General features: G+C 40.8%; 1 protein-coding gene and 1 long non-coding RNA gene across 20 annotated transcripts in view; one reads left to right on the forward strand and one right to left on the reverse strand.

Annotated features, from left to right (window-relative positions):
* LOC112646896 (uncharacterized) overlaps positions 1-10642 on the reverse strand; it is a 53309-nt gene extending 42667 nt beyond the window's left edge. For 2 of the 4 annotated variants that reach the window (XR_007407815.1, XR_007407816.1), the window contains exons 1-2: positions 10349-10641; positions 7443-7761 (exon numbers count right to left, since the gene is read on the reverse strand). This is a non-coding gene — a long non-coding RNA (uncharacterized LOC112646896). Of the gene's footprint in view, positions 1-7442; positions 7762-10348 lie in introns of all 4 variants that reach the window. The other 2 variants (XR_003127972.3, XR_007407814.1) reach the window with 2 other exon arrangements.
* Positions 1-20581, forward strand: part of SEPTIN11 (septin 11) — a 94040-nt gene that overhangs the window by 49981 nt on the left and 23478 nt on the right. For 10 of the 16 annotated variants that reach the window (XR_004811261.2, XR_007407812.1, XM_035709530.2 and 7 more), the window contains exons 3-5: positions 7366-7561; positions 14788-14974; positions 18382-18543. Coding sequence is in view for 14 of the 16 variants with exons in the window: in XM_025427158.3 (XP_025282943.1) it covers positions 7366-7561; positions 14788-14974; positions 18382-18543 (545 nt within the window). In the remaining 2 variants the exon portion in view is untranslated. Of the gene's footprint in view, positions 1-7365; positions 7562-7730; positions 7767-7805; positions 7944-10733; positions 11066-11780; positions 11803-11845; positions 11992-14787; positions 14975-18381; positions 18544-20581 lie in introns of those variants that run through there. The other 6 variants (XM_049105022.1, XM_025427215.3, XM_025427207.3 and 3 more) reach the window with 6 other exon arrangements.

Consider the following 20581-nt stretch of genomic DNA (forward strand, 5'->3'; position numbering starts at 1 on the left):
GTATTTGGAAAATTTCGACAGAGCATTCCAGAAATCCAGTTTAAACCCCGTTAAGAGGCCTCTGCAATTCCAAAACACACTAAAAAAGTAATATATTGAATCACGTAATTAAGAACAGCTGGCTCTAGGGATTCACAGAGTGTTTTCGAGGCTGTGTCTCTGGTTCTTGATCCTACTTGCTTCTGCTTGGCTTCATGCTCAGGCTTTTTCTTTGTAGGGCTAGTATGGCTTCCAGCGGTTGTTGCTGGCTTAGCAGCGCAGGAAAGCAGCAGCTGTTCCTGACAAGTCTCGCTGAACAGACAAAGGACATCTATGATTGAGCAGGCCTGAGTTATATGCCCACTCAGGGTGGGATAATGGGTTAGGCCACTGCAAAACACAAGAGGTTCCCTGTGAGAAAGAAGACATGATCAGAAAGATTGGGCGTAGAAGAGACACACACTGGACAGAGATGAACAGCTCCCTCACAATTATATAAGTACTTTATGTTTTGGTTTTACACAGATGAGATCATGCTGTTCATATTCTTCTGCACCTTCTTCTTCTTCTTCTTTTTTTTTTTAAAACTCCACAGCAAGTCCTGGCTGTCCTTCCATGCCAGTATCTAGCTGTCCAGGTTCTTTTCCCTGACTCTTTGGAACCCTTTGGTTGGAGCCAGCAAGGGACACAGGGGTGTCAGCATCAAGTATTAAGCATACTTATCCACAGACGGTAGAACACATCGAATCCTGTTGTCACAAATATTTTACAGCAAAATATCTGTATAAAAAAACATTTCTCACTGCCAATTAATGGTCCATCTATTTTTAAAGTAAGAGTCTATGAAAAAGTATTCTACTTGATCAAAATATTTTGACAGCCACTTAGAGGAGTAGGTGTCATTTAATTGAGGCATATCCATGGTACTTTGTTTTCACCTTGTCACCCCATTCGTATTTTTTTTTAACACAGTATGCACATGTGTGGTATTTATAGCATCATTATTTTCATGTGATAAATATGGGAGGGAATCAAGAATTTTATTTATTTTTTAAGATTTTATTTATTTGACAGAGAGAGCATAAGCAGGGGAAGCTGCAGGCAAAGGGAGAGGGAGAAGCAGAGCCCCCGCTGAGCAGGGAGCCCAATGTGAGACTCCATCCCAGGGCCCTGGATCATGACCAGAATTGAAGGTAGATGCTTAACCAACTGAGCCACCTAGGTGCCCCGGGAATTGAGAATTTAAAAAAAGAGTTATGATTCCAGTAAGGAAACTGATTGTGTTTAGCAAAAAAGTCTTGGGATTTTAATTTTGTTTTGTGGCAGGAGCTTTTAGGTTACAAAGAGGGGAAACAAACCAGGGCAGAAACTAATCCTGGCATGAGCTTAGTGTATCTTTAGAGGCCATGAGTTAAGTGTCTGGTATTAGAACCCATCTCTGTTGAATCCTGTAAAGAAGTGTAATAAAGAAGGGAATAGTGTTCAGTCAACAGGGAAAAAAATTCTTGATGTTAAATTTGGTGCCAGAACACTCAGGAGTTCAGAGCGCCTCCCTCTCCATCTTGCTTGCAACATACTAAATCACCCCCAAAATTGTAATTGTATTTAAATAAAGCCTTTTTCTTAGCCAGGCTGTATTTCTCTAGGGAATCTAAATTATTGTCTTTCTTCATAATTTTGAATTTATAGACCTTATTTGTTCTTCAAAATGGCATTAGCTCTATGTGAAGTTTCAACATTGATCCAGAAGTATGTAAGTTCTTTGTGTATATACAAAGATGGATAAAATACTGTAATATCCCTGCTTTTGAAGAGCAACGAGTTCAATAGTAGTAAATTAACAATATGTCTTGGAAATGGAAATCTTTCTTTTAATCCAACCATAGTTGTTTTTTGAGAGGATGACGGAAGAGGAATAGAAACCACCCAATTTTAAGACCTTTTTCACCAAGACTATAGTGTGAACATAAACTGGAATTTTACACTTAAATCTTTTTTTTTCTCAAGAATTCTATTAATTTTTTTTAAATTTGGGTGTAGTAGACACAATGTTACATTAGTTTCAGGTTACATTTTTATCCCATTTTGCTTTTCCAGGAAAGAATATGAAATGATTTACAGAGTGAAATGAATGAGTAAATGAATAAAGATAAGATTAACCCCAGAAAATAAAGTGAAGCGAAGAATAGAATCAGAACTCAAAGCTATCAAGTCAGTCTGTAGCAGTTAATTCTATCAGGGATACATTTGTCTCTCAGCCAGTGGTCAGAGCATAGAATGAATCCATTCATCCAAAAGATACTCGTTTAGCATACATTATGTGCCAAACAGAAGTTAAAAGTTTAACAATGACAGGTTTATAGTATTTGCAAAGTAAAAATAGTTGCTCCAGATGAAATAGTTTCACCTATAAAAATCTCTCCTGTGGATTTTCAGAAGAGATATGGTACGTATCACTACAGTCAGGTCTAGATTCCCAAGTATTCCCTAGATCCTTGAAGTTAATCCCTGCAATGCCAAGCGTCATATGTTGTTCTTTCAAGTCTGTCATGTAGGCTGGTGGTATTAGCCAAAGCCTGTTTCATCAAAGGTGATCCGAAGAGGAGTTAAAACAACACAGCTTAGGTATATAGCTCTCTGATTATCTGCCTTCATCCAAAAATAAAATCTAGGATATTTAGAGGAGGCTGGCAGACCTTCATGCACAATTATTTGGATAATTATATAGGTTGCCAGACTTGGCAATCAGTAAAAGATGCTGAATCATGGATTGGCTCTTTGATCAATCTATAGTTACCTTCTAATTAATAATACAATCCTTCTGCGTCTTTTTATCTTTTTCTTTCTTCTTCCTTTTTTTTTTTTAAGATTTTTATTTATTTGAGAGAGAGAGAGAGCAAGAGAGAGAGAGTAAAAGGAGGATGAGGGGCTGAGCAGAGAACCTGACATGGGGCTCAATCCCAGGACTCCGGGATCATGACCTGAGCTGAAAGCAGACACTTAACTGACAGCCACCCAGGCACCACTCTTTTTCTTCTTTTTAAATGTCCAGCTTAGAGCTTGTGGTTTAAATAAGCCTGACAATAGAATGGAAGAGGTAGCATTGCTTTCTACTGTGATGTGGGTGTCATGTTCACCAGCATTGGCAGGAGGAAGAAAAACAGAAGCCACAGATAGCACTTTAAGACTAAACCTCTACTGGAACAACGGAATGTTAGGCAGATGTATTTATAACAGAATAAACAACAAACTCAGAAAAATCTACCCAAATGGCAAATCTCAGTATAAATTATCACCATGATCATTTTTTCCTTCAATTAACTTTTAATAAATGCCTGATCTGTGCCAGATAGTCTGCTAGGGAGTTCTGAAATGCTTCAAAGTTGGTGTTAGTCATTTGTTTTCTCAAAATATTGTTATGGTTGTTGGGTTTGAATCCAAATCTATGCCCAGTAGGCTTTCAGTTACTCAGTTAGAATGAAGCGTTTTTGTTCTTTTGGGTATCTCAAAATTCTAGAAGATGCCCTGCTTTCTGAGGATAGAGAGAGAGGCCTCACAAACTGATGCACTCAAAACTCCCCTAGTTCTGTAATTCCTTTTATTCCCAAATCTGTCATTTCCTTCTCAACTGCTTTTGGTGAATCACGCTGCTGCTAGAGTAGCTGTGTCTAATTATGGCCCTTGGACGCACAGAGCATAGAAATGGAAAGTAAAGCGCTCTGAAATTTAGAGGAATGGTGGTTTTTCCAACCCATTGATTAACCCCATGCTATAAGTAGTGCCTGGAATGCTAATTGTTCATAATTTCCACCTTAATGTAAATGATAATTAAAATTACCTTGCCTTAAAAAAGGGGGCATGATATTCCTGATTCACATGTGCTTAACTAATTCTCAACCTAGTAAAATGAATTGGTAATTTCAGTCCTATCTAGGTAACTTAGAATCCTTACCATAGGGGATTCCCTGGGTGGCGCAGTGGTTTAGCACCTGCCTTTGGCCCAGGGCGCGATCCTGGAGCCCCGGGATCGAGTCCCACGTTGAGCTCCTGGCATGGAGCCTGCTTCTCCCTCCTCCTGTGTCTCTGCCTCTCTCTCTCTCTCTCTATGTCTATCATAAATAAATAAATCTTAAAAAAAAAAAAAAAGAATCCTTACCATGTAAATTGAAGTCTTCATTGTTGTTAGGGAAAGCAATGAAAGTTAAATAGGTCACTTTGTACTGAGAGAAACTTTAACCTTGTGAAGAGACCCCCCCCCTTTAAGATTTTATTTATTTATTCACGAGAGACGTACAGAGAGAAGCAGAAACATAGCCAGAGGGAGAAGCATGCTCCCCACAGGGAGCCCGATGTTGGACTCGATCCCAGGACCCTGGCTCAACCACTAAGTCAGCCAGGTGCCTTTGGAGAGACCTTTATAAGGTAGTTCTGCTGTTGTTCCTTTGTCCATGTTCTGAAAAATGGGTAAATCTGGAAAAGAACTTTCCTGCACTTGTGAAAATTACACACATAGCAGATACTTAAAATGACTCCAGTGCTTTCAGTATTGAATTGCCTGCCAGATTCTAAGTATCCAAGAGTGAGAGCTCTACTTGTTTCTGTATCCATTACACAGTAACTTTGTTTTGCTGGAAGTTATTCTGTTAAGCCATGAATCATGGATATCAGCTCTTATGCTCTATCACATTAGGGAGCAGAGACTGGTTTAGGTATCTTTTATTGATGGGCTCTTTTGTAAGAATATTCAGGAAAGTAAGGAAGACAGGAAATAGTCTGAACCATTATACATCCAGACTTCGTGGCAGTCTGGAATGGCATTCGGGACATTACAGAAGTTCAGTGAGTGTCAGTTGTCTGTTTTTATTTACCATTTTGTCTCCAGTACCCATGCTTGTCACATAGTATGCACTTAAATATTAATGAATAAATTTTGGATACTAAGCTCTACAGTGTCTATCAGCTCTCTTTCTCCTGTATTTCCAACTAATTATCAGCAACACATCTTTTTTTTTTTTTTTTTTTTTTTTTTAGGTGTATAAGCAACCTTTACTTATTTACTTACAGCCTTTTCTGCATCTAGGTCTCTGCTCATTCACTTCCCTCTGTATATCTTTTCCATGCTATTGCTTTGTGTGTGGACTGTGTATCTCCCAAAGAGAGTTCTGATTGGATGGACAGGTCACTATCCAGTATAGAGCACTCTCTTAGAGCATAGTGATCAGGTGCTATAGGTACCTTTGGTCAGGGGGCTAGCCCTGGTCCAGTTATCGTGGTCACTAGCAAGGTCACAGTGTATGGTCTTGTTCATAAGAGGAATGTAGATGGCAGACACTTAGACTGTCATTCCAGGGTACTAAATTAGAGTCTGACTGGTATTCAGTCATGTTCCAGGTCAGGTTCTAAGCAGTGGGAGAGTACCACATCAAGCTATTTCATTGCTGCATTCCCAGAACTTGGCACAGAGCTTGGCACGTGGGAGGCAATGGCTGGGTGAAGCCTGATGAAGGAGGACGTTCTTTGATCTTAGATGTAACCTTTCTAATGGGAAAGGTTAAAGTATAAGGCAAATGTACTTACATAGTTTTTATCCTGTAAGAGAATCATTGTAGCCAGTGGTAAGAAACATAAAGCTGCTAAGGAGAGAAAGCTCAAATCCAGAAAGGCTCCATCCCACTTCACTTCCGCATGTGTTTGAAAGTAGTGAGTATTAGAGACCCTCTCATTAGTAAGTGGATTCTGTCATTGCAGTGGAACAGTTGCTTTAAGGCTACAAATCCCAGAGCCCTTCTTTCTCTTGTAGAATTGTCACCAGCCTAAAAGTCTTGGTAGCAACCCTTTAGAAGAGGAATATCATGGGATTTGGATTATTTATAGAAAGAGCTGCAACATATTGGCATGTTTAAACTGAGCTAGAAATGTAATTGGGAAATATTCCAGATTTGAAAAACAAAAGCCTTCTCATGGATAACGTTTCTTGATTTCTGCCTCCCTCTTTATACTGTTGGACTCAGTCACCGCCGCCACCACCAACGACAAGGGTAGGTTCTTTCTCATTGCCAGCTACTTTTGGTTCAACATAAGATTTAGGATTAAGTGAGAGTTTTGCTTGACACTATTTTGGAGGCCTAGCTAACGTTCTTTGTTGTTGCACATTTGGATCTTATCATTTGATTACTGTAGTGGTACCAGGTCCCTGCCACTCTTTTTTGCACATTAGGGCTTCAGTAAATGCTGATTTGAATTATTGATGTGAAATAACAAGACCTTTGTTGCAGGTTGTTTAACCTCATTTACTTTCATTGTCACAGATATCACCCTGAAACTGGAAAAACTATCTAATAAATGTTTCCCATCTTCATTCCACTTGAATAGGGAAAGAAAAATGGAAGTAATATGGAGCAGTCACACAGATGCATAACTATAACTGGAAAATCAGGCCATGGCTTTTCTCTATAATAGTAAAGTTGGGATGCTGTGTTGTTTGAGTGTAGGTGTTAGAACCACACAAACTTGGGTGAAAACCCTGGCTCTGCCACATAACAGTGTGACTTTAGACAAGTTACTTAAACGTAGCTAGGCCTTACTGCCCCATCTGTGAGATGGAGGAAACAATAGTACCTATTTCATGGGGAATAGTAGTAGGATTTAAATGTGATAATGCATCGGAAGTCCTTGCTGCAGGGGATGGCACAAAACCCCCAGTTGCTTTAGCTGTTATTATTGCTGTTATTTTTTTTTTAAGATTTTATTTATTTATTCATAGAGATGCAGAGAGAGAGAGAGAGGCAGAGACACAGGCAGAGGGAGAAGCAGGCTCCATGCAGGGAGCCGGACGTGGGACTCGATCCCAGAACTCCAGGATCACGCCCTGGGCTGCAGGCAGCGCTAAACCGCTGCGCCACCGGGGCTGCCCGTATTTGTTGTTTTGAAAAATGTAATTCTTTTCAACAATGTTAGATGGTATCAGATAATACAACATGGGGTTAGTCTTTTTTTTGCTGGGAACAGAAACAGGAAACTTTTTTAAATTAATGTAATTTTACACACCAATGATTAGGGGAGGAAGAGATATGGTTTATGTCTTTGTAATGTACAAGATGCAAAGGCAAGCTGACAGGTTCTTTTTCTCTATACAGAGGTTAAGAAGAGCATCTCAGTCTATAAGTACAAGATCTTTTATGCTAAATGGTTTCTGCAATTCATTAAAATATATTTAGAGAGGTATTTGGTAGATCACACATGCAAAGAACTATCTTTTTGTAGTGGGATTTCTGGTGAAACTTTTACAAAAGTTTACAAATATGAGTATGAGAAATTCCTGATAAATTGAACTGATGTCTGAGAGGCATTGACACATTCTTTCATGTCTCCCTTGTGGTCATGTAGGTGAGACAGGCATCGGCAAATCCACGTTAATGGACACTTTATTCAACACGAAATTTGAAAGTGACCCAGCTACTCACAATGAACCAGGTGTCCGGTTAAAAGCCAGAAGTTATGAGCTTCAGGAAAGCAATGTACGGCTGAAGTTAACCATCGTTGACACTGTGGGATTTGGAGACCAGATAAATAAAGATGACAGGTACATGTTGGGATTTCATGGGGATGTAAATCGACCAGGAGATAGCAGGATCTGTCCTGGGTAAATTCAAAGGCTAAATTGTTCACTAGTTATGGGGCTGGTCTTCTGTTGCCGAGAAGATAAGACATTCTTATTCTCTGAGAAATGTTCTTAGAATGTTCTTCTTTGAGGTCAGAACCAGACATCATAGTTGATTCCAGCTAGGGTAAGGAAAAAAAGGGATTTCTTAGAAGGAATAAGTTGGCTTATGGCATTTTTCCAGGACGGTCATGGAACTGGATTGGGGGGCTTTCCCAACAGGAAAAGCAATCTAGAGAAACACCCAACAACTCTACAGGATAGTTGGCAGAAGCCCCTACCACCAGTCACCTTATATAACTTGGTACCTGTGACACTGGGGGTTGGGGGGACGTCCCTAGAACCTCTACCAGTTCTCTCCCAAATAGCCAAATGCCTTTAGCATCACTTGCAAGGAGAACAAGTATGGCCTGTGTGTAGCCTCTGCTGTGTGTTGGCCATTCCCTGCTTCCAGGTCTCGTATGGCTGCATCTGCTTGATAGAAACTAAACCACATCTAGAACACTAGCTGCAAGAATCTGGGAAATGTGGTTTTTGTTTTGTTTTTTGCAACTCTGCAAAATAAGAAAGCATTAAAGAGTAAGAGGAATTTGGAGTGAGCATCTGCCACGCTCCCTTAGTCCTTGTGGCGGATTGGGATATTTGACTTAATCCCCAAATTCTTACAGATTTGAATGAAAGCTGAGAGGTGATGAGGAATCTTCCATAAGAAGCCTCACCCCAGGATTTAGGAGACCTGGGTTATAGCCTGGATTCCATTGACAAGCTATTGGATGTGGCAATTTACCTCACTTTAAGGGGATGTCACTAGACGTTATCTGAGGTCTCTTCCAGTGTGTGATACTGTGTACAGCCCTATTCTTAGAGGCCTGAGAAGGACACTGTGAAAGGCAAGGCCTGGAAAAGGGGTGTGGTCATGAGGGAGGGTCATCCTGAATTTTAAAGTCTTTGGTCAAAGTGGTATTAGCTCCTAAAAACTTCAAAGTGAAGAAGACATTTCTATGGAAGATCTGTTGGAAAAATCTTGATTTCCAGCTGGGACTGGATCTTGCTGTTGATGTTAGTGTTTGGTGTGAGGCATTTTGAGTCCCTTTGTGAAGTGTCTGGGTCTTCCTCTAGGCCACTGGTAGTGGAGTGGGCAGCACACTGGGTGCAGAATTGCCAAATTGAGTCTGAATGATGGTGGTTTCTTCAGTTAGGAAACCTAATGAGGATTTAGGTCAACTGGATTGAACTTTCCCTCTCTACCCAGTGGGGTTTGTTAAGCTAATGAAGTAATATACACAATAAACTAGCTATGTGGAAGAAAGAACATGTTTAACCTGCTTAAGAAATAAAACAATTTCTAAGAAGTTTGTTCCAGCAGTTTGTATGTAGATAGAGGCTACTACCTGTAAGTCAGTCTAATATAGTCATTCATTAAATAAACCGGTTTGGTTTACAGGGACACCTGGGTGGCTCAGTGGTTGAGCGTCTGTCTTCAGCTCAGGGTGTGACCCTGGGGTCCTGGGATCGAGTCCCACGTCGGGCTTCCTGCATGGAGCCTGCTTCTCCCTCTGCCTGTGTTTCTGCCTCTCTTTCTCTCTCTATGTGTCGCTCATGAATAAATAAATAAATCTTTAAAATACATACATATATACCGGTTCACATAAACTGGAAGATATAATTATAAAATACAGTGAGGTTTCATTTTTATAAAACACATACTCAATTTATAAAACCAAGTAGGTTTGGCTCTTGTGTCTATGAGTTGCAGGATGCCTTTATTTGAGGGAAGCTGTTAATCTTAAAATTTCCTGGTGCTCAATCCATATGTTAACCTCAGTCCCAAAATACTGTTCACATTCCTTTTCGAGATCACCTATCCTTATCCTATTCATCTTTCTTAACATCAAATATTTTATGACTACTTTAAAAATTGTATTCATTTTCAAAAGAACTTAGAGAAATTTAAATTGTCCCAGGTCCAAAGATTATTCTAGAAGGGGGCTTCCAGAGACATTTTTGTGCAATGACAACATTATGGGAATAAAACACCAAATCAGTAAGTTGTGTCTGCTTAGGGCTCAGAAATTTTGTTGGTACCAGGGTTTTTTCTTTCTATTTAAACGTTTTTTTTCCTCAAAACTGTTATAAAGAGGAACTTGAACTATTTTTATCTATGATGTATATTGCCTAGAGATATTTAAACTATCCTGATATATATATATATAAGCACCATAGTAATTAGGAAGAAATATTTAATTCATCCTCTAGCTGAGCACTGAGCTCCATTTTATCTATAGAGCAATTTAAATGCTCTTCAATAAACATTGTCCTGTAATAACAGGAGCAATTGTTAGATGTAGTGAAAAGGATTTAATTTCACATCTGGTCAAAATGAACTATCTGTACATTGTGCAGGGTGGGGGCCAACTAAGCTCAGACCCTGCAGCTGGGCTTTTGCTCTTAATTTACTTCAATACCAAGGAACGATGGAGAGGTTACTGCCTGAAGGCTGTTTGTGATGCCAAGTGGAAGAGATGAAGGAGGAAAGCCTTGGCCCAATAATCAGCACAGATGCCTCATGGGAGCTGGGAGTAAGGGGGAGCGCCAGGGGTTCCCTGTCATTGGGCAGTCAGAGCAAGACGTATCTCCATCTCTCTGACCCGCCTGGGGTTGGAGGTTGTCCTGCTTGTGCATTCCCTGATTGGAAGGCATTAACTGCACCTTTTCAGGATCCTTTCATGCAGGAATGAGAGAACCATCTTCCAGTATCTTTCTGGTAAGATTCCATGTGCTCTTCCCACTGAGAGTTGTTGCCTTGGTACTGCCACTGAATTGCTTCTCCCCAGGTGGGGATTGTCCTTCAGCCTGGTGGTTTTCACTGGCCACCACCGAACAGCAAGTGGCTACTACAATACCAATTCTCATATTTGCAGTTGGAGGCCTCTTTAAGAAATTATCTGACTCATTTGGGTCAAATAATCGTTTCCAAGGAGATTTAGAAGAGAGGAAGTGTGATATTAACCTAACCTAGATACCAAATATTTTTTTTCTTCTGAAATTTCTTGACAGCTGTTGCATAACCTCTTTAAATGGCATTTAGAACTCTGTGCCCCAGAAGGTATTGTTGACACTGTGACTCTAAACCCAAATGAATATTGTTTCAAAAATTTTTTTTTGGACTCTTCGCTTCCATCAAAGAATTGGAAGTGAGCTATGCATTTTTGCATTGATACGTAACCATATGGGAAGCAATATGCTGTTTCTCTAAACCCATGATTATTTTTTACTACTTTGGGGACGAGGCAAGCTTTTCTGCCATGAATACAGGACTTCAAGAATGTCCTGGCTTGTTTATGTAAGCTTCAGTCATGTCAGCATTCCTGCATGAGTATCTGCCTGGGACTGGGCTAGCTAGAAGGAGGCAGGAAGAGCGATCTGGTGAGATTTCCTGTTATGTTTAATAGCATGATTAACTCTTCGTGGTTTAAGGGCTCCTTTGTTTTGCTGTCTGTACTCTTCAGTGAAGACGGGAAGGGGTCTGGAGAAGAAAGTAAATCAAGTCTGTCATAGAACTGGAAATAGAATGATTGATTTGCCCCACATTTGGGGGATGGGAGATAGAATGTCAATGGTGTATCACTAACTGTAATGATAATCAGCCCTGAAAAGCATAAATAATTGAAATCCTCAAAGTCCCCAAATCTTTATATCAGAGTTATAAAATGGTAGTGAAGTGGACCATTTGGTCTTTAATTTCTGTTTTACTGTGCTTTCTGATGGAGGGAGTTGAAAGATAAGGAAAACTAATGTTGACTTGCAGCAAGATAGAGAAAAATAAATGGTAGGTATCTGGCCATATATGAAATGGAGAGTTGGTCCCTGAACAATGGCACTGGTTCTTTTGCAATGAGCAATGGGTATCTGGGGTGGATAGAAAAGACTCTATAAAACATTTTTTCCATCAGTTTCAGGGTCAACCTCTGTATTTTGTGAATTCTGTGGCTGGAGGTATATGAAAAAAAATGAGTTGTGGGCAAAAAGGACTATCCCCATGCCTTAACAGGAAATGATGTGACAATGTAAGGAGCAGGTTTGATTTGCCCTCCTTCACTTTCCTCTGCTGGGTGTGACTACAATCCAGAGAAGTTGGAATTGGCCAAACAGAAAATAAATGGGTATCCTTTCCCTAAGAATGGAAACTAGCAAAAGGCAAAATTGGGATTAAACTCCCTTATCTTTATGACCATGAATGTAGATAAGAAGTAGAAAGGAGTAGGAGAAGAGGTGCAGATCCTTTGTTTAAAGGATTATGAGGGGAATACAAAACTGCTGGCTGACTTCAACACAAGGAATAGTGATTTTTGGTAAATGGTTCTCCTGGAATGCATTTCTTTAAATTTGTTTATAACAATTAGAAGGTAAAATTGGTGGAACTTCATGCTTGATTAGTTGGGGGGGAGTAGAAGAGGAGGTCCCTGGATATGTGGATGGAGGTGCCATTCACCGAGCGGAGGAATGAAGGGAAGTGTGGGTTTGGGGGCAAGATGAGGAAGTCCGATCTTGGACACATTTAGTTAGAAGAGCCAATGGAGATACCTCATAAGCAGTTGGATGAATGGGGCTGAAGCTTGGGTGAAAGATCTGGGCTACAAACAGAGATTTATGAATTATCATTACTTAGATAGTAAGTAAACACAGGAATAGATGTGATTTTTCAGGGTGATCCCATAAAGGGAAAAGAATGAGATTGGAATATTAGCCAGAACTGCCTGACAGGGGAAGGCAGAAAGAAGCCCTACATGTCAGTGGAGAACAGAAGGTTTCTTTGGATATATTGAATCCAGGGCAGAAAGCATTCCTGACTGGAAAAGGAGAGATATAATGCCTCCCATAATCTCGGAGGATCAGAATCAACACCAGAGGCAAGAGGGAAATTAATAGAAAGCAGAAACGTACTTGTTACCCTGTTGGGGAGGAGGTGCTGAGAAGCTAAAAATCAGGAACTGGTGTGGCAGGAAGGAGCAAGAGCTTGTGAGCTGCTTTTCCTTTCCTTTCCTAAGAGGGTTTTAGAGAAAGATCATGGTTCCCCAAACACGTGCCTCTGTGTCAGGAGACTGAAAAATTCAGGCCTTGGACTAGCCTGGGTGGACCTCAGGGGACTGGCCTGGTTCTCTTCCCTACAGAGCACAAGCTCAGTAGCAGAATAGTTACCATGGAATCTGGCGACTGTAGGGTTCCTCCCACACCCCCTGTCTAAAAAGTCAGGCTTGCTTTGCTCTTATTTGTTGTGAATTATTTTCTACTATATTATTGTGGCATAGTTATATCTTACTTTTATATGCTAGTCCTTTACATATATTGGCTTGTCACAATACTTCTCTGCTATAGGTACTTTTTTGTCTTTGATTTACCTATGAGGAAATTGAGACACAGAGAGGTTAGTGAATTGCTCAAAGTCACATATGTAGTAAATTGTGAAGTTGGAGTTGGTTTGGCTTGAATCCAGGCCTCTAAGAGCACTATCCTATGATAATATTGGTTATTTGTACTGTTATGTAATACCTGCCTGTGTTTTTGTGGCTTTTTTTTTTTTTTAAGATTTTATTTCATTCTTTATTAGAGAGAGAGAGAAGCAGGGGGAGGGGCAGAGGGAGAGGGAGAAGCAGACTCCTCACTGAGCAGGGAGCCCGACCTGGGACCCTGGGATCATGACCTGAGCCGAAGGCAGCCGCTTAACTGACTGAGCCACCCAGGCACCTCCCTGCCTGTGTTTTAAAGTGGAAAACATAGAAGAAACTTACCACTTGTTCATTCTATTAGAATATATTGGGATTTCTGTTGTCATATTTAGAACTATATCATTACTGAGGAATATCCTTTTTCTTTAAACCACTAGAGATTTTGTCTGCTCAAATTGAATCAGTGTATTGTGATGAATCACCAAGGAAAAATACCAAATTTTTTCTGAGTGCTTCCAGTTTTTGATTATAAATGTGTTTTTTGTTTTGCTTGTTTGTTTTTTCTCTTAGGGTGTCTGCTGTCATCCACATTATCAAAGACTTGTAGTTCCTTTCAAGGATTTCAGTTTAATATGAATCAGGGGAGTTGACTGTTGAAGGGTTTTCATTTTTCTTAAAGCCTAAGTCATTCCTCAGCAAGGTAGTAAGTTTGGGGAGAAGTAACCCATTGTGTTCCTAGTAGACCAATCTCATTGCAGCTAACACTGACTTCTGAGCAGTCCCCGAGAGACCTCAAAGCTTAGAGCTTTTTCCACAATGACTTACTTCATGTTTTGCTGAGTCCCTGGAGAATATATGGTTTATCAAATGTTCCTGATATGTTATTCATGATTATGGTCAGTTAACAGAATACTGACCATAGATTTGAATTCTGGTTTGGTGAGAAGAAAGGGTTATAGAGTTTACCTTCAAATTATAAAATTTCAGGGTTGGAAGTAATCCTGAAGCTCATAATCTCCCAGGCTCCTCAGTTCGTAGATGAAGCTGTAGAAGGAGCATAGGGCTAAGAGGCTAAATAAGAGCATAGAGAGTCCCCTCATCCCTGGTGGAAGGAGGCAAACCATCAGTGGAAACCTCCCACTAGGGTGATGCCATTGCCAGAAATCAAAAACCACTTGCTTTTTGTGCACCAAAACCAATCTGCTGGTAGAGGTAGAGGCTGTCAAAATCACTTTATTGAGACAGATTTTGAGACTCTGATTTGGCCCAGCAGGAAAGAATGCCACAATCTCTTAGCAGGATCTTCCGTGGGAAGTGACGGCATAGTTCACATATTTATAATCTCTGTTTTAAAGGATGGATGTTAGCCAGGAGAATACTAGGAAGGAGACTGTTCCAAGTAAGGGGGCTAGTGGGAGCAAAGATGCAGAGACAGATGAGAGCTTAGTGTGTGTGTGACTGGGACAGAAATGGTGAGCCAGGGAGGGAGTGGGAGAGAGGAGCTTGAGACATGTTCAGGAACCAGATCATGGAAGGCCTGGGAGACCCAGATAAGGCACTGGGGCTTCAGCTCTTAGGCAAGGAAGCCATCGAAGACTTTCCTGAAAGATTGTCCCACACTGAACTGCACAAGAGATTTAGGACTAGAGAAACATGGCTGATTTGAAGATGTATTTTAAAAACCATTCTTCTGTGTTCTAGCTATAAGCCAATAGTGGAATATATCGATGCCCAATTTGAGGCCTACCTGCAAGAGGAATTGAAGATCAAACGTTCTCTCTTCAACTACCACGACACCAGGATCCATGCATGCCTCTACTTCATTGCCCCCACCGGCCATTCCCTGAAGTCTCTGGACCTAGTCACCATGAAAAAGCTGGACAGCAAGGTACTCCCTGCTGCTCTGGTCGCCATCTACTCTCCTTTTAGATCACCTTTATCTGAAGGCCCTGCTTTATTTTCTCCTTTTAATGTAATTTGGTTATATTGTTTTGTTTTTACAAGAGTGTTTTTCACAGAAGTTTTATGTTCTCAGCAAAGTTAAGAGGAAGGTACAGAGATCCCTTTATTCCCCTGCTCCCACAGCAACACCCCCACCCGATGGGCATGTTGTGTAATGGTTGATGCACCTCAGTGACTCATCAGTCGCCCAAGTCCAGTGTTTACATTAGGGTTCACTCTTGGTACTACTGTACATTCTGTGGGTTCGGACACATTTATAGAGGCCTGTATCCATCTTTACGGGATACAGACCAAGTTTTCCTGCTCTAAGACTCCTTTGCACTCTTGCCTATTCATCCTTCCCCCTTCCTCCAGCCCCATAATTGTCTTTTCTGGCTTACAGAACAATAGGGTTTAGCAATGTGAGAAAAATGCTTCCAAACCTCCGGATGTTAGGCTAAACAAAATAAAACAAACAAACAAATAAAACCATGGAACTCTTTACCAAGTATTTTTAGTTCTTAAATTAGCACCAGTGGATACTCTGATGAGGTTTGGAGAATTATATACTGGAGACACCTAAATGGTCACAGGAAGGGTTAAATTTAGGGAGATTGAAACATGAAGTCACAATTTGTTTATTTCTTTAAAAGTTTTCTGAATTTTTTTGAAAGGTTTTTAAAAGTTTGGCTTTAATACGAAGTTCTGAATGGGAAAAAAAAAGGTGTTAATTTTTTTTTTTCACTTAGGTGATAAGGACAGTCCAGCTTCTGAGATTTAAAACTGAACTACAAAAATAAATAAATAAATAAATAAATAAATAAATAAATAAATAAATAAATAAAATAAAACTGAACTACACCCACGTGTTTTTAAAAAGTAGTTTCAGCTGGACACCTGAGCATTCCACATTAATAAGCTCTCCCTCTCACAACATTGGAAGGGAGGTCTTGATAGGTTTGGTAGCATTTAGTGATCTGCTTTACAATCAACTTGGTTTTTCCATTTTGAAATAATGGAAACCAGTACATTCTGAAAACAAAGACTCAAATGACGGTGGGAGCTGCCACAGAAAAATCTGTGGTATTTTCTAAGCCTCGTTGTTGAGTTCAGTAAAAAGTCTTATCATCTTGAGAGGGTTTTGTTGGGTGTTATTTTTGGTCTAAACATCAGTGTTTGAAAAATGCTTTCTCTCCAGAGAAACATGATAGAAAACACTCAGAAGACCAGCCTGTCCCCAAGGTCCCCATCTGAATTGGCTGCCAAAGTGCCTGCAGTGGCTGAAGCAGAGCCAGGCTCCTTGGGCTTCCAGCATGTGCAGACACATTGGTTTACAGAAAAAAATAGTCTAATGGCATGAAGGGATTATTGCAGCTGGAGTACTCTCAGGAGAACAAATAGAAACCCTGCTTCATGCATTGTTTCAGCTGCAGTTAACCTGGGCCGGTGGAGGTATGTAGGCGGTGAGGCAGGCTCCCCAGTGCCCTCATGTCCTTGCAGCAGGGCTGGGGGAAGGGCAGAGATGGAAGCAGGGTCCAACAGAGGCCATGGTTGTAGACCAAGCCAGGCTAATATTCAGCAAGAGGGTGATGCTTAGTAGAGTTGGTTTAAAAAGAGAAAGAAAATAAGGCAAAACAAACACAGCTGAGGGGGAAAAAAAAAATCCCCAGAAAGCAGGTTAAACTGCTTTCAAAGAATTGCTGTTGCTGTAGAGCCAGGAGTGCTGGATAGCATCTGAAAACAGTATTTGCAAAAAGGTTTGTCTCCGCGAGTAAAGTGAAGCATTAAGGCTCTTAGCTGTGTATATCATAAGCATATGATAATTTCAGAAAAGATTTTCGAGCACCTGCCACCAAGGAAAAAGATTTTTAATCTAAATTTCTTGGTTTATCTATCTACTTTGATCCAATTGGCCCAAGAAACTATGAACCTCTGCCATTTTGTCCATGTCATATTAACTAAGTGTATACAAAAGCTAGCAGGTAAGAACAACAGGAGACAACAGGAAAGTGTTTTGTTCCTCAGGTCCTGACCCAGACACCACCAGTGTTTTTCTCTGTCTGTGACTTGCTGGATAAGCCTAAGCATGATGAGGGTAGGAGTAGATGGAGGAATAGGTGAGGAACAAGTTTTTCTCTCCACATGTCTTCTCATTGTGGTGTATCAGGGATTTTGATTTGGGTCTTGGAATAAAAGGAGGAGCAAAGGAATGCAGACATGACCAAGAAAACCTCCCTAAAGACTCCCTCTTCTCTTGCTAGGACGGCTTTCTCACTGAGTTCATCCCCCTTTCCCCTGAGCTGGGCGGAGAGTGTGGTTCCCAGGTATCAGATGTCAGCAGTGTCTTCCTAAAATCTCTGTACCTACCATGGAGTGGAAGAAAGTTAATCTTAAAAAGGGAATTTTTAAAACTGTGCTATGTGGACAATGCTGGGGAAAGTTGGAAGAATGGCCCACGTTGGAGTTTGGGGCTTGCACCTAATGGTGTCCCTGGCTCTCATGCTGGGCTTTCTGCCATGGTTGTCAAACTCTGCCTTCTTCTGGTCTTTGTAGCCCATGTTCTGAGGGCAAGCCTTGTCTTTGGTGCTGGGTCTCATTCTGGCATAAAGCAGTGATAGAAGCTGGGAAACGAACTAGGGGTGGTAGAAGGGGAGGAGGGCGGGGGGTGGGAGTGAATGGGTGACGGGCACTGGGGGTTATTCTGTATGTTGGTAAATTGAACACCAATAAAAAATAAATTTAAAAAAAAGCTGGTGTTTCAAAAGAATTAGTTGGTGTGATTTTGAAACTTTAAAAGTAGGTGGAACCTTTTTTGTTTTGATTAACACATAGGTTGTCCAATCCTAGCAGTCATTAGAAAAAGGGAGGATGTTATCCTGTGAGGAGCCGGATATTCCACTATTCTAACCAACATGGTCTTGGCTATTATAAAATTAGGAACATGTAAAAATCAACCTCCTAAAGTAGCTGGGAGGGGTCTAAAAGGAGGGGTTGGTTATTCAAAGAATAGACTTCTTTGTTATCGCTGTCATAGGATAACTCTTCCTTCTACTCTGTTAAACAAACAAAAAAAATGAGGTCGCACAGAATTGGAAATTACAAGTATGCTCTCAGTGCCGGATGGGAGGAAGTAAAAGTGTTCACAGATGGAGCGAAAAGATTACCCCATACCTTCTTTTTTTTTTTTTTTTTTCCCATATCTTCTTAATATTGCTTCTGGGCAGAAAGTCTGATTTTCAGTATTATCTCTTTTTTTTAAGTGAAGGCTTATAATTTTTGTTATTTATATTTCATTCATTTGTCTTAGGATTCTTACATTGGAATTGTATAAAAATGGATGTGTTTGTTTTATAGGTGAACATCATTCCAATAATTGCAAAAGCTGACACTATTGCCAAAAATGAACTGCACAAATTCAAGAGTAAGATCATGAGTGAACTAGTCAGCAATGGAGTCCAGATATATCAGTTCCCTACAGATGAAGAAACAGTGGCAGAGATTAACGCAACAATGAGCGTAAGTTCTCAAGTTAGGAAGCACCTACCAGTAATTTTCCTGAAAGCTTTTCTTGGTAGCAGCATTGTAGAGTGACTAGAACGCTGGACTGAGAATTGGACTCTAGCGTGGCCCAGCCCTGCCACTATGGCAAGTCATTTTCCCACCCTGCTCCTCAGTATCGCCATCTATCAGATGGGAAAGTGAAGCCAGCTGACCTCTGGTTTCCTTCCTGCTCCCACAGGTAAGATTTCTACGGCAGATCTTGTGGGAAGGGAATGCCAGCTTGGCACCATCTCACACAAAGCAGCTTAAAAAAATAGATTTTTGTGTGTTTCTATCACTGTTGGCAGAAATATGTTCACCTGCCTCACGTTGGCTTCTGTGATGGGTTCCTGCCTTTCCCTCCTTTCTGTTTCTCCTACCGTTTCCTGAATCATTAGGTTAACTGGCAGTTGAGGTATGATTTCTCCACCTCACAGGTAGGATGGTCAGAAGAGAAAGGAGTAGAACTTCAGCAATTCTTTTTTTTTTTTTTTTTTTAAGTTTGGTTTGTTTGTTTGACCAAAAAAGGGAGAGAGAGAGGGGGCACACAAGCAGGGGGAGCAACAGAGGGAGAGGGAGAACCAGGCTTTCCACCAGGTAGGGAGGCTGCCTGACACAGGGCTCGATCCCAGAACCCTGGAATCATGACCTGAGCCCAAGGCAGATGCCTAACCAACTAAGCCACCCAGGAGCCCGAGCTTCGGCAATTCTCAGCGTGGCTGCAATACGATGTCTCATGGTGAGCCTCCAGGCTGCCCGCGGATACCCAAATCTCTCCCACTGCCTCTTTTGTATCTCACAGCCATGGCTCATCTCTGAGCCACAATTACTATACTTTTTTTTTTTTCTATTTAGAAATGCATAACTTCAGTAAAAGTAGCATTGTTTGCTCATAGTAGATGCTTAGATGCTTAGTGATGGTTTTTGGAATTCTCAAAACTGTGGATTAGCTTCAGTGAAAAGTAATTAGAAGTTATTAAATAAGTTGCCTTTCCCTGAATGCTAAAAATGATTCAGAAGATGTTAGTGGCAGCAGAAGACAGTCTAGATTTTTGAATTGTGGTAGGGTGAGCTATGTTCTGCTTTCCCTAGATCTGGTCATGAAAAGTGTCTAATGAGGTCATTATTAAATGCACTAAAGATACTCTTTTTTTTTATTAACAGCTTTATTGAGTTATAATTGATATACTGTACAGTTTACCCATTTAAAGCACACCATTTCATGGTTTTTAGTATATTCACAGAATTGTACAACCATTGCCACCATCAGTTTTAGAACTTTTCATCACCCCAAAAAGAAATTGTGTACCTTTTAGCCGTCAGCCCTCTAACCATCCCAGCCCTAGGCGACCACCACTCTACTTTCTTATCTCTATAGATTTGCCTATTCTAGGGATCCCTGGGTGGCTCAACGGTTAAGCATCTGCCTTCGGCCCAGGACATGATCCTGGAGTCTCGGGATCAAGTCCCATGTCAGGCTCCCCATGGGGAGCCTGCTTCTCCCTCTGCCTGTGTCTCTGCCTCTCTCTCTCTTTCTCTGTGTCTCTCATGAATAAATAAATAAAATCTTTTTAAAAAATTAGCCTATTTTAGACATTTCATATGAAGGGAACTCATACTGAAGCTCATCTGGAGAATTAAATGACTTGGTCAAAGCCAGCTAATGGCAGCACTGAGATTTTAACCCTGGTCCCACATCCGTGTTGTTTGACATCATAATTTAGGAGAACAGGGTTGTTCCACAAAACTATTTGTTATTTCTTCAGTTCAGTATATGGACTTTTCTATATAGTGCTGTTATGCTTCCAGGTGGAATTTCTTCCTTAAGTTATTCCCAATATGAGTAGGACTCTGGGAGCAAATGTAACTCCTCTCCTCCCTGGGGCTATTGTATGAATTTAAAATTTAGGAGCTCATTAAAGCACAGGTAGTCCAGCTCCACTCTGCTCCAGTCTGGCCACACTCTGAGTTGTGTGACCCACTCTGGTTGCCAGGCTCCGGGAGTCAGACAGTA

The sequence above is a fragment of the Canis lupus genome, chromosome 32 (genome assembly GCF_003254725.2).
Source record: "Canis lupus dingo isolate Sandy chromosome 32, ASM325472v2, whole genome shotgun sequence".
NCBI classification, from domain to species: Eukaryota; Metazoa; Chordata; class Mammalia; order Carnivora; family Canidae; genus Canis; species Canis lupus.